Source organism: Lepidochelys kempii, chromosome 19 (genome assembly GCF_965140285.1).
Source record: "Lepidochelys kempii isolate rLepKem1 chromosome 19, rLepKem1.hap1, whole genome shotgun sequence".
Classification (NCBI taxonomy): domain Eukaryota; kingdom Metazoa; phylum Chordata; order Testudines; family Cheloniidae; genus Lepidochelys; species Lepidochelys kempii.
The window spans coordinates 14,983,099-14,996,496 of NC_136398.1; the positions used below are offsets into that span (position 1 = coordinate 14,983,099).

Genomic DNA, 13,398 nt, shown 5'->3' on the forward strand with positions numbered 1-13,398 from the left:
GTAAGAAAGAACTGAGAGCACATCGGGCCAGCGGCGCCTAATATACTGACGCATGAGCGCGGCCCTCACGAGGGCGCCACAGCCAACTGTATGGATGCCGCTAAGGCAAAACTCTCCGACAACCGCACCCGGGGGTGTGCACACCTAGAACAGAATGGACGTGAGCAAGCACTCGAAGAAGAAGGGAAATTTTCTGATGTGATGATATGGATAACGAGATCTCATGATATGTGGCATTAGCCATTGCTGTAGTCAGGAAAGACTCCGTATCTGCCCACTCCCCACCCCTTATAGCTTGAACAGTAGGCGGGTGGGAGCGGGGGGGCCACACGGTCCTCTGTAATATCAGGCAATGGCCATTGCTTGCGGCTGAATAGTGGCCTTGATGCAGCAATGGTCTGTCCCCAAATAGCAGTAAGGGAGCTATCCCACATTTCTGAGCCAGCATGGGAAAGTTTGGGAAAAGGGTTTTATGTCACTAATATAAAATAGCAGGGAAAGAGCAATTCACTAGAATCCACCACAGCACTGCAACATCACGTTAGCAACACGGACACTTAAAAGACTGGCTTCCTCCTTTGCCTGGCAGCCAAGTCTGGCCACCTGGGGCCACCAACAATCAGGCAGCATCACCGCAGCTTCTTCTTGCCATGAATACAGCCGACCCCTGGGAATTCTGAAGTCTATAACATGGGAGCCTTGGTAACAAACCAGTGGCCAGCTGTCTCCTTTAGGAAGCAGACAGTACATTTGCTGCCAAATCGTTCACCAGCATTAACTGCCAGTGAACACTTGGGTTTCACTTGGATTTATTAGCTAGGAAAGTCACACGTTCAGTTCTTGAATTCAAATCAGTTAGCAACAGCGTTGCATCACCTCACCCATCCTCCATCTGTAGAGGCAGGAACATCCTAGCGTTTGGCTAGGACAGGTAAAGGGGACCTGCTGCTTTAGCCTATTGCTGATGGTGTTAGATGCAAGGATCGCTGATGGACGGTGCAAAGATCAATTGTCCAAGAGGCATTGCAAATGACAAGCAAAGCGCCTGCCTCATTAAACTGTGTGTGTAAATTATACATGATTTCATCATTCATGCACTTTTGCCTGTATAGGTAATTCCTTGCGGAGTTCAGCACACCTCTGCACCCCTTGCATCCCCCGTAAGCGCTGCTATTAGGCTCTCTGGATACTTAGACAGTAGCTCAATAATTACTGGATGGTCATTTATATTCTCTGGTATCCTCTCACTTAGTTGTTAAAAAGCAGAAGTCTGCTTAGCACAGTGCATTGAGCATAGCTGCAGAGATACTACCCTGGGCTGAGATGCCATCAGTTCTGACAAACTATGAGGCTTGGTCCTGGTCTGTCTGATGGCAGAGTGTCAAGGAAATCCCAGGGTACTTCAGGAAGTGGTGCTGGCATTTTAGCAGGGGTTTTCTTTGACTCAGTGGTGCAAGGTGACTGTGCACTGCTACAGGCGTTGTCTTCTGGCTGAGTCACAGATCCAAAGCACTGACCACTCATGGTCTTCAAAACCAAAGGCACTTTGAAGACCATCTCCCCTTTCCCCCACCCAGGAGACCTAGCCAAATTCTAGCTCTGGCAATTACATTAAATTCTTCCTGCACTTTCAGCAGGGTGCAGTCATCTTCACTTCCTGTTGTACACTATTGTTAGTGTTCCTGTGAACCATTAAACAGCTGCCACGTTCCACCCCAGTGGTGGCAGCATTCTGGTGGTGTGTGAAGGGATCCCTATATGTAATTATAAATGTATTAATAGCAGCCTTCCACCATGCAGCCCTTCCTAGACTCAGCTACCAAGCCCAGGTGTTATGGTCTCCCTTTTGTGGCAAGATGAGCAAGGAATTGTGATGTGCTGAGCACAAAACTTAATTGGGTTGCACTCGGCTAGACCATGTAGAGGGGAGCTGCTGTCACTCTAAGGTGGCTGAAGAGTTGCTATGGAGACCATTAATTAAACACAGCCTCTCGCCTGATGCTATCTAACTGGAGCAGCCTGGATAACAAGCTCTAGCTCTTTGTTTAGCCCTCCTCACATGTTGGTGCAACAACCCCCAGGGACCAGAAATAAGCCACAGAACACAAAGCTCCCAGCGATCCATGTTTAAATGACTTTATTTTTCCTTTTATAAATGGGCACAGCACAGAAATCATTAAAAAAAATAGACAGTACCATTACAGTGCTAGATCCATTGGCAAAGATTATTTGATAGGCTTTATTATTAATTATTATTATTATTATTTATTAAAGTTTTGGCCATTGAGTCAGGACAAAAACAAGTAACAAACATTTTTATTTATTTTATTTTTGTTTTTAACAGACACTATGAAGCAATTTAAGTACTAAACTCAAGGAGAGTTATGTACATACAAAAAATGTTCTGTTTAAGATATGTTTCCTATTAAAAATATTTACATGCATATTCCCCTCCCCCACTTGTTGAATAGTAAAACACTGAAATTTCAACTGCTGCCAAAGACTTTTCATTCTCCTACTTGGGCTTTTTAATCAGCCCCAAAAAGGAAAGGAAAGATTTATTATTGAAATCTTCGGGAAAGAGATGGGGGGTTGGGTTGGGTTTTTTGGATGTATATCAATGGTTTTGTTTTTCAATGTATACAAGTTGGCTTTGTGTTTATTTACAGAATAACCAATGGGTGGTGTTTTATCCCGGAGATGTGGTGTTGAACGTTAGTGTTAAATAAGTGCATTGCTTCATCAGTGATTTTTAAAAGCAGATTTACCAAACAATGTGGGGAGAGAGATATTATTATAATTTGTTTTGTCTGGTTTGATTGTCAACTGTATGTTTATGACTTAGACCTCTGGGAGCCAAAACAGAGGTGCAAAAAGAAAAGGAGTACTTGTGGCACCTTAGAGACTAACCAATTTATTTACTCTGAAAACAGAGGTGGTTTATGCTCAGAAAGTCACTGGTACCCTTGAGGTCTTTGAAAATGCATTGAGCAAGATCTGGTGGCAGGATCTTAAAAATTCTGGGCAGCTCACTGAAATCTTCTGTGTCGAGTTGTTCCAAATCCAAAACTTTCCAAAAAGGTGCCACTCCAGACTGAGCTTTTCTGTAGATACTTAGGATGTCCAGTGATCTGGAGGCACAAGACACTTGGTGTCAGAAGGGAATAACTGAGAGGCCTTTGAAAGCTCTGTGTCCGTTTACCTGACTGATCTTCCTCTATGTCTGCACTGGACAAAGAGCATGGAGGAAAGGGGAAGTCAGCAAATGCAATCCCCTTGAAAATGGTTTGGAATAGCCTGACACAATAACTGGGCACTATGTGCTGAGTTGCCTCTAGGCCCCTCGTACAAAAGCCACCGACGTCAATGGGAGGCTTTCTATCAGCATCCCCAGGCTTTGGCTCAGGCCCTTGCTGAGAAAGGAAAAAGGGGCCAGATCCTCAGCTGATGTCAACTGACTCCTCCGGCTGAGGAGCTGGTCCAAAGTCTCTGCAGAATTTAGCACTCTTAAATCTACAACAATAGTTTCCTCCCACTTAGTTTACATAGCTGGCTTGAATTAAAGCTCTGTGTGTGTGTACACACAAGTATATATGTATATACATATGTAAATTACATACATACACATATATATATATACACACACACACATATATTCTTCTAAGAGTTCAGACCTCCATCCAGCTAGCTTTTCCCTCCAAACACTGGAATGGATTTGTATTTGCTCAGGACGGCAGAGCAGCTGGCTATGTGCCTCACAAGACTCAGTTATTCTAATAAATGTTTCAGTGCCAAAAGCCTTTCAAAGCCTGGAAGCCCAGAGAGTGCTGCAGATTATGAACATTTATAATAATAGAAGGAGAAAAAAATTCCTTTTCATTTTTAACTAACCACTTTAATTGGAACAAAGCCTCTGTGCAGGAGGGGGAATCAGATTCTGGGCTGGAGATTAGCTAGCTTTGAATTATACCAAAAGCTAAAGGCTCAAACTGAGCAAGGCAGGTTACCATATACGGGACCTTTGTCATTCTAACAGAAGAACAGAGTATGGAACTGTCAATGTGCAAAGAAACTCTGCAGCCTGTAGCAGGGCCCATTATTGACTCTGGTCCAGATTCTGCTTGTGTTTACATCAGTATAAATCTGAAGTGGCTTCACTACAGAGACACCGAGATCAGACAGGGCCAGCGAGGCTAGGAAACATTGGATCCGGTTTCAGGAGTATTCCAGCTATCTCTGTCAACATTTGGGCCAGGCTTTCAGCACACCTGAGCCCCGGTTCCACCACTGCAGCTGCAGATTTGGATTCTGAATGCTCCTAAATTCCCATGTGTGCGGACCCCAGGTTTGGGGTAGTCCAAGGGGTCAGTCATCAAAGCGGATGCAGAATCAGAACCCCTGCAAAGTTCAGGGGGGAATCCAGCATTTTGATTTGAGCCCTTCTCTACATCAGGACTCCTGCCCGCAGTCACAACATCACCTCAGGTTCTGCTCTGCTCACCGCCCAGAAAACCTCTCGCCAAGCCAATACAGCTATGGGATAGGGAGTCATCTGTGGCCAAAGCCTTGTCAGCTAAGCTCTGATTTCAACGGTTAAAGACTGCCCATCACCTTAGCATGTGGGCTACCCAAAAAGGGATCCCTAAAAGCCAATGCTGCTGCTGCTGGGAAACACTCTACATCCAACTGACTTTCCATTGGCTAGCTGGTGTTAAACCACAAGCCAGGACAAATACCTGCACCTTCCACCATGCATTAGCAGTGTCCAGCCTTTGACTGACACCTGGAAGAAGAAAGTTCCAGGGGTCAGAAGTTCAGTTAAAACAGGGTGACAGACTGTAACCACCTGGGTTTGAAGGGGGAGTGACTGCAGAGTCAGAAGCACTGTTGTGAATTCAGTACCCCTGGGGCTGGAGGGCAGCTGCATCCTGGGCTCGCTGAAGCTTTCCAGGCAATCATCAAGACATGCTGTGTACTGCAGGTCATGGGATAAGGCAGCAGGCGCAGAGCCAGAACTTCAGATGTGGAATCACTGAAATCCCATTTTTGGGCTTCCTTTCTTGACTATGAGCCCACTGGAGCTGAGGGCACTCACCACCTCACCGAATCAGGCCCTATAAACCAATCAGCATCTGACGCAGGTGGGGGAAGCAGAGAAGGTAACCAAAGATTTGCACCATGTCCCCTAGCCACACAAGCCCAGGGTTTGTTAAGATGCTGCCTTACACGGTACCTACCGTGAGCTGATTTTCATAATACATGTCCTGTTTCATTACAGAACAACAGCTGGGGAAAATCACCTGCTTTCCACCCTTCCCTCCCTTTGATCAAGCCTCACACCAGGTTCTCACCAACCCCGCCCCTCCCCCTTCCCCCCCTGGAGCCCCAGGAGAAACTCATATTTCTTCAAAAAGAAAAGGAGTACTTGTGGCACCTTAGAGACTAACCAATTTATTTGAGCATGAGCTTTCGTGAGCTACAGCTCACTTCATCAGTGAGCTGTAGCTCACGAAAGCTCATGCTCAAATAAATTGGTTAGTCTCTAAGGTGCCACAAGTACTCCTTTTCTTTTTGCGAATACAGACTAACACGGCTGTTCCTCTGAAACCTGTCATATTTCTTCATGCGTTGAGAGCAGGATTTTCAAAAGCACCCAGTGGAGTTAATCCTCCAACTCCCATTGACTTCCAATTGGGTCCCACAATCCTAATCCCACTGAAATCAACAGGAGTCTTTCCTAGTATTCCGGTGGGCCATGGATCAAATCCTTGCAGCATTTGATTATTGACTCTTGGATGATTTCCTCCAACAAATTAAGATACAGAAAGTCACATTCATGGTATAGTTACTTCTAGTCCCCCAGCCGATGCACAGAAGAGAAGACATCAAACACATCTGGAATGCTTATTCCTAGCTGTTGATTCTTACAGCTACCCTTTCACTTGTGGATAGCTGAGTCAGTTGGAAGGGCCGATTGGTGACTGATTTTAATTTTTTTTTGTTAAGAAAAGGTATGCTACAAGCCAAGATAAAAATCTCCTTGAGATCACATCTACCTTCCAGTCCAAGAGAGACACAGAAAGAGAGTGGTAGCAGCAGCTACTGGACAATAAATTAAGACATTGGTCAACTCTGATCAGTGTTTTAAATAACTATTTTTTTGTCTTTTTGTACTTTAAATTCTTTTAAGAGAAAGAAGGATTTTTCAGCCTGCTCTAACACTCACATTTTGACATCGTTACTCCCTTCCGAACCTGTACAAGAGTTAAGCAGCGGGATTACAACTTAATGCCAACTGAGAGGTCTAAAGGTAAAAGCGTCAGTGGATAATAATAAAAAAAGTTGTATTACAGTACTTCAGACTATTAAGGAAAAAAAGTAGAATGGAGCAGATTAATGAGGAAGCTGAGTAAAGCAACATTTAAAAAGTTAAGCTTGGAGGTTTTAATATATACTCAAAAGATTAGGACCATGTCTTTCAAAGAGGACTAATGGTTTTTGGTTGCCTCCGCTTTTGGGGTGTCCAAATTGAGATACCTTTAAGGGGCTTGATTTTCAGAATCCACTCCCTGAGAATTAGACCCCCTTTAAGGTGTCAATACAGTACCTTGAAATAAAGACACTCAAAATCAAAGTCCCTTTTGAAAAATCTCAGCCTAAAGCTGGTGAGAAAAAACAAACCTCCATCCAAATTTGCACCAAACCTTGAAACATTTGGCGCTCACATCCTGGGAGCCCTGGAGGGGCCCTTTCGTATGACTGGCAGCCTCATTCTGATGTCAGTTACATTGGGATCAATCAGGAATAACTCTGCTGACATCAGTGGAATTACCCTGGTGTGACATCAGAACCAAGCCCAGGGTGTCATTCTTGTGCCTTTCACCAGATACCAGCTGGTATCACCGGATGTTTGCTTTGACCATAATTCTCCTCTCCCATCCACATGGCAGAGCCACTTTGTTCTCTGGGCTGTGCTGAAACCTTTTCCGGTTCCATGAGCAGATAGTCCCCAGCACGGCCCACTAAAAAGAGCCCACGAGGTCCCTGGCCAGAGGAAGGTGAGATAGCAGGGCATATCCTGCTCCCAGTTACATGTGTGCCCTCACTGACCCACGAGAGAGTTCCACGGGGAACAACAGCTTTGGATGGGTTATTTTGGGGGCTTGACCCAAGCACCTCCGGATGTCAATGCCTGTGTCTATCCTGCCTGAGCTAAATGCCCATATGGTGCCAATGGTGACATCAGGATGTCGACCGTTTTGTTTTTTTTATTATTAAATACAATAGTGAAGTCAGGGCTTCAAAGGAACATGGTCAAGATCCAAATAATCTTTTTAAAAACCCAGTTTCCTTAACTGTATCACGAACAGCCCTTTAGATTATTAAAGCCGGCCAATTCAAATTTCTCACTGAATGTTCCACCCTACAGGCCCAATCCCTGGGTTCTGGATTGGGCCCTCATGCCACTTATTCCCTTTCCATCTTAAACGCACCTCAGATGATTCAAAACACATTAGTCAGTTTCACGGTTGCTTCTAGTTGGTTTCCCTTTTGGACAAAGCTGATCCAAAGCCCATTGGAAGTCAGTCAAGTCCTAGCGCAGGGCTGGAAAGTTTAGACAGGAGTTTTAAAAATAAAAACTAAAAAAAAAATAATGGAAACATTTCATTGGATTTAATAAATGATACATCGTCGAGCTAAACTGACCTGACAGTGACCCTTGAAAACCTCTGTTGTCTCCTTCATTTTCTTAATTTCCTGTAATTTGACAGGCGCTATCACCAAACACCATCTGAGGAGAACGTCTGCGAAGTGTGGCTTGATGAGGTTTGTGAGATATTATCACATTCAAAGGAACACAGATGACCTTTTAGCCTTTTGTTGTTTGTTCTTGTCAATCCCCCCTCCCCCAACGTCCTGTTTCCCTTAAAAACGTGAGTGTGGGTTGTCTGCAAAGAGCAGGGTATACTGCACAAGCTGCGTTTTATTTGTCACAGTGAAAACCCAGCCAAAGCAAGGTCCCTGTCAACCAAGCCCCTGGTCAGCCCACAAAACATGGTGGTCTCTGGCTGTGCACAGCAATGCAATGAAGTGAAGCAGTGTCAGGAAGGGAGCCCCACACAACTGCAAACTGTGGCTCCCTGCAGCTAGGTGAACTCTCTGAGGAGGTGATCGAAAAGCTCCGCTCCAGCCCACTGGCCACTTTTCATTCCGAGAGCAAACCGCAGCATTAGATGTTTCATCTCATTGTGCTTTTTCAAGGCTTGACACTGTATTTGACAGTCACATCCTCTTTCCAAACAGAGCCATGGAGCAGCGATTCCCAGTAAGAAACCAACCCCCAACCCAACAAAAAGAAAGAAACCCCTCCCTCTCCCCAAATTCCCACCCCTACCCGGATTCTGGTAACAGGTGTTCAGATCTCAGAGTCAGTCATGTTGTTTGGTACACCCAGGAAACTCCAACCATCATCAGGAAAAGACCACCCAAGCATGCTCTCATCTGAGGAGTGATCGCATAGGCACTGAAAGTTGGCTGCCCGTTCGCTCCTCACACTTGCTGTCCCCTGCAAACGCTGTGTCCGCTGGAGAAAGGTTACGGTATTTGTTTGAAATCGGTGACACTTTTATTTGTATATTTTTTAACTGAAGATGTTTTTTTCCTTTTTATTATAGTGTTTGTTTGTTTGTTCAACTCACAGTCCCATCAGAAAGAGAGAGAGAGAGAGAGAGAGAGATTGGATGGGGAAGGGTGGGGACAGAGGGAAGTTGAACTGAGAGAGAGGCACTCTGGGCTCTTTTTATGCATAGAACTCCTCCTGCTTGTCGGGCTTTTGGTATGTGACGTTCGCCTGCTTTGGCTCCTCCAGTGTGTAGCTCCCCTCGTCCTTCTTCTTCATCCGGTAGATGAGTAGCATGACCAGAAAGGCAGCAAAGAGCGCCCCGACCACGCCGCCCACGATGACAGCTGCAACAGACAGCAAAGGAAAAAGCCAGTCAGTGAGCGGGACAACAGGGTCTCCTGGCCACCAACAGCGTGGCTGACCCCCAGGCATCCAAAAATCACCAATGAAACCCCCCAGAGAGATTTAACAATAATAATTTGGGGGCCTTTTTATTTGCCTACCTCCCTTTCTGCCCCCACCCGCCTCCCAGTCAACTGGGTGGAGTTCAGGGTGGGGAGGGGTCACTAAGGCCTTTTGCAGAGGTTTCGAACTCCCAGGAGACGGCCCCTCTCCAGCTGCAGTTACCCCGTCAGCATCAGAACGCCAGGCCTCACCTATTAGCACTTCTTTCCTCTCCAGGATGTTTTTCTGGGGCAGCTGTGCAGCCGAGTTCCCAGAGTCTATCGTATTGTCTATGAGGCCGGGCTCTGCATTCTTCCCCAGCCCCGGCCCTGCTGCCAGGGTAACCGCGGCGATCACTTCGTTATTGAGCTCTGGCTGAGTCGTGTCTTCCTCCTCGCGGATTTCGAAGTCCCCGCTGGGCCCTCCGCTGACAGGTACCTCCAGCTCGTTGTCAAGGGCCGTGGACACAGTCACATCCAGCGGCTCGGTCTGGGGAAAGGAACGAGACAGAGGAGGAAAGAGAGTCAGTCATCCAAAGGCTTGGAGGAGAAAGCATGAGGAGGAACTGCTTTGAGCTTCACTCCGCCCTTCCCCTGCCAGATCTCCCCAGCTCCATTCCCGCCCCCGTCCGATGCAGCGAGAGAGACTTTGGGACCCAAGGCAGCTATTGCATTGTGGTACCACCTGGGGGCAGGCTGAGTCAGGAGGGCTGAGGCTGAGTAGCTAGGTCAGTCCAGCCCATCTGACAGCTTCCTTGAAATGTCCTGCCAGATTGCAAGGAGCATTAGACATCCCCATCCTTTGGGATTTTTAAGAGCAGGTTGGACAAACACCTGCCAGGGATGGTCTAGATAATACTTAGTGCTGCCTTGAGTGCAGGGGACTGGACTAGATGACCTCTCGAGGTCCCTTCCAGTTCTATGATTCTATCTTAGTTGACACCATAAGCACCCAGCCTTTAAAACCAGGTTGGCCTGAACCAAACCTCGCCTCCTCCCATCCTCAATACCCCTGAGCATTTTACAGCTGCTCAAAATCCCAGACCAAAATCTGGAAGTGAATCTTGCACAAAACTCATCTTCATAATGGACCGAACTGAAATCTTGGATCCCAGCTTCTCCAGAGCACTAGGATTTATCATCACTTGACTTTCTGGCCGAGAGCCGATTGAAAAACAGAAAGACAATTTGGTGCCAAAGATCCAAAATTGTTTCCATTTCATGGGGTTTGAAATCAGCCATTTTTCACAAAATATTTTTTCTGAAACACTCCCATTTTCCCCTTGTTGCCATTGAGTACAACACAATGATTTATGTCTCGGGTTTCTTATTTTCCTTCTTTTTCCCCCCTGTCATTTTTCACAACTTCTCCAACTTGCAAAAGCAACTGAGTGGCAAAAGGGAAAAAAGTGCTGAAATTCATTCAAAGCTGGAGACTTTCTGAAAAGCTGCAGTGTCTAGAAAGGGGAGGGGCGGGGGATGCCTCTAGGCATGTGTTGGGGAAAAAGCCAAAATTGAAATTTCAAAATTTTGAACATTTTTGAAAAACCAAAGCAAAATTTGCAATTTGAAACCAAATGTAACAACAGTTTTGTTTCTGTCTGGAATTTGACACCCAAAAATGTTGTTGAAAATGCCATTTTCTTGCATATTTTTTTCATTTTTGACTTTGGGAAAATGTTGCAGTTCAATCATTCAGACTGGCTCTATTCATTACTCTTGTCACCTCCTCCCCTCTGTGTGCACGGCGCAGGGCCTGGGGCAACCTGCTGGTGCATGAGAAGAACGGTTTGTTTCAAAATTTAGCTAGATCTATTTAAAAACAAACCAACAACAACAAAAAGGGGGAGGAGGGAACACCCACAAAGGAAATGGAAAAAACAAAAAAATAAAATAAACGTTAATTTCAAATAAAATGAAATGGAACAAAATGTTTTGTTCGACCCAAAATGATTTTTTGGTTTTGGCCACTGAACTGAGAAGTCAATGATTCGTTCAGCTCCGGCAGTGGGTCTGGCCCTTGGTCTTCACACGCTCCAGAGCCTGCAGAGATAGATTCCAAAGGCAGAGAGGCAGGTGTGGTTTTGGATCCACTCCTGGTGGTTTTCCCCAGTGGGGTCACTGAGTCTCTAACCCTAAGTGCCCCTGATTCTGCCTTTGTGCTGGAGACAGGGCCCTGCGAACTGCAGGGCTCAGTAAGCCCAATGAACAGACATCGTCAGGAGGGTCTGTCCTCACGGGCTAGCATCTGTCACAACAAAATTCAAGAGTTTGAGGACACCAGGAAGCTCCCCAGCCTGGGTCCAATCCTGTGCTCTGCCCCAAGGGGGGAGGGATAGCTCAGTGGTTTGAGCATTGGCCTGCTAAACCCAGGCTTGTGAGTTCAATCCATTTAGGGATCTGGGGCAAAAATTGGGGATTGGTCCTGCTTTGAGCAGGGGGTTGGACTAGACGACCTCCTGAGGTCCCTTCCAACCCTGATATTCTATGAACCAAGGGGCCTCTTCCCTGTCTCCCTTCAGCCACGCTTACAGCCTGGCCCCAGAGCTACTGGCAGATGAGCTGGAGTCACAAGCTCGTCTTTGCTGGGGATGGTGTTGGGGCCCCAACACCCTGCTGCCCACCTGACCCCAACATCCCTCAGCTACAGGGCAGCTCCCAACCAGAGCCAGAATCTGCATCTGGGCCTGTTTTGCTTTCATAGATTCATAGATATTAAGGTCAGAAGGGACCATTATGATCATTTAATCTGACCTTCTGCACAACGCAGGCCACAGAATCTTACCAACCCACTCCTGAAAAACCTCTCACCTATGTCTGAACTATTGAAGTCCTTTCCATCTGCAGGCCAACCGACCCGCCAGCTGCCTGCGGGCCCAATCCCCACAGGCCAACCGACCCGCCAGCTCCCTGTGGGCCCGATCCCCGTAGGCCAACCTATTCAGCAGCTCCCCACATGCCAACCTACCTGCCAGCTCCCCGAGGGCCCAATCTTGTGGGCCCGATCCCCACAGGCCAACCTACCTGCCAGGTCCCTGCAGGTCCGACCCCACAGGCCAACCGACCCGCCAGCTTCCTGCGGGCCTGATTACTGCAGGCCAACCTACCCAGCAGCTCCCCACATGCCAACCTACCTGCCAGCTCCCTGTGGACCCGATCCTGCTGAAGTTCCATTAGCTGAGCTGCTACAGAGCCAGCCCCCTTGAGCTAGCAGCCTCCCCTCCTCAGCAGTGATGCCTGGCTCCCCAGTTACCGCGATCCCTGTATTCACTATCAGGACCTGCCCTGCCACAGTCAGTCTCCAGGCCTGCCGAGCAGCGCAGCTGCTTCTCGGGCTAGACAAGGCCGGCGGGCAGCACAGGATCCCCTCCTTTGCACTGCTGCCTTTAAAACAAGCCCTAGGGACGCACTGGCTTCCCAGGACCATGCATCTGCCTCCTTTTGTGACAGTGATTAGCTGACAGCTGGAGGGAGCCCGGAGCGACGCGGAGAAAGGGGAACTCGTTTTGATAAATAACTCCACGTCTCAGTCACCGCTTCCTTCACACAGTCCCTTCAGGCCTTTGGATCCGAGAGCTCAGTGGATTACACCCACCGCCTATGCGACCCCAGGGGCAGGAAATGCACCACAAATGCATAATTGCAGAGCAGTGAGGCTCTGACTGGCCAGGGAAGGGTCAGGAGACTGCATGATGAACTTGTAAAAGACGCAGGGAAACACATCCGTTGCCTCCTGCAAACCACACGAGACCCATGCAGGATCTGTGCAGGGACATTGATTTTTTCATCCCTTTGCATGGGGAGCATTGTCTCACAGACAGAGCATGTGGCTAGGAGCCCAGGAGACCTGGGGGCAAGTCACATCATTTCTTGGTGCCTTTGGTTACCCTCCCACTCTGTCTTTTTAGATTGTAAGCTCTTTGGGGCAGAGAGCTGCCCTCACTAAGGGTGTGTCTACATTGCCATGGGGGGTGTGACTGCACTAGGTGTAGACATACCTGAGCTAGCTTTGATCCAGCTGGTCAATTTGATCAATTAACAACAGCTGCGAAGACACCGCAGCATGGCTGGCTACATGAGCTAGCCCCTCCTGCCCAGGGCCTCGGGTACATAGTCAAAGGGCCGCCTCCCATGCTCCTGCCTCCTTACTGCTATGGCCGCTGGGGCTAGCTTTGAGCCAGACAGCTCAGGGCTGCAGTCACGATTCATCACACTGCTAAACAACAGAATACCAACTGAAATACATACAATATTTTTGTTTTTCTACATTTTCAAATATATTGATTTCAGTTACAACTCAGAATACAAAGTGCACAGTGCTCACTTGATATT

At 47.3% G+C, this 13,398-nt stretch overlaps 1 protein-coding gene across 1 annotated transcript in view; it reads right to left on the reverse strand.

Moving 5' to 3' along the window:
- Positions 1–7,659: 7,659 nt before the first annotated feature.
- SDC3 (syndecan 3) overlaps positions 7,660–13,398 on the reverse strand; it is a 187,300-nt gene continuing 181,561 nt past the window's right edge. The window contains exons 4-5 of the mRNA XM_073317566.2: positions 9,280–9,556; positions 7,660–8,967 (exon numbers count right to left, since the gene is read on the reverse strand). Of these exons, the coding sequence (XP_073173667.2) occupies positions 8,801–8,967; positions 9,280–9,556 (444 nt within the window). The 3' untranslated portion in view covers positions 7,660–8,800. The remainder of the gene's footprint in view (positions 8,968–9,279; positions 9,557–13,398) is intronic.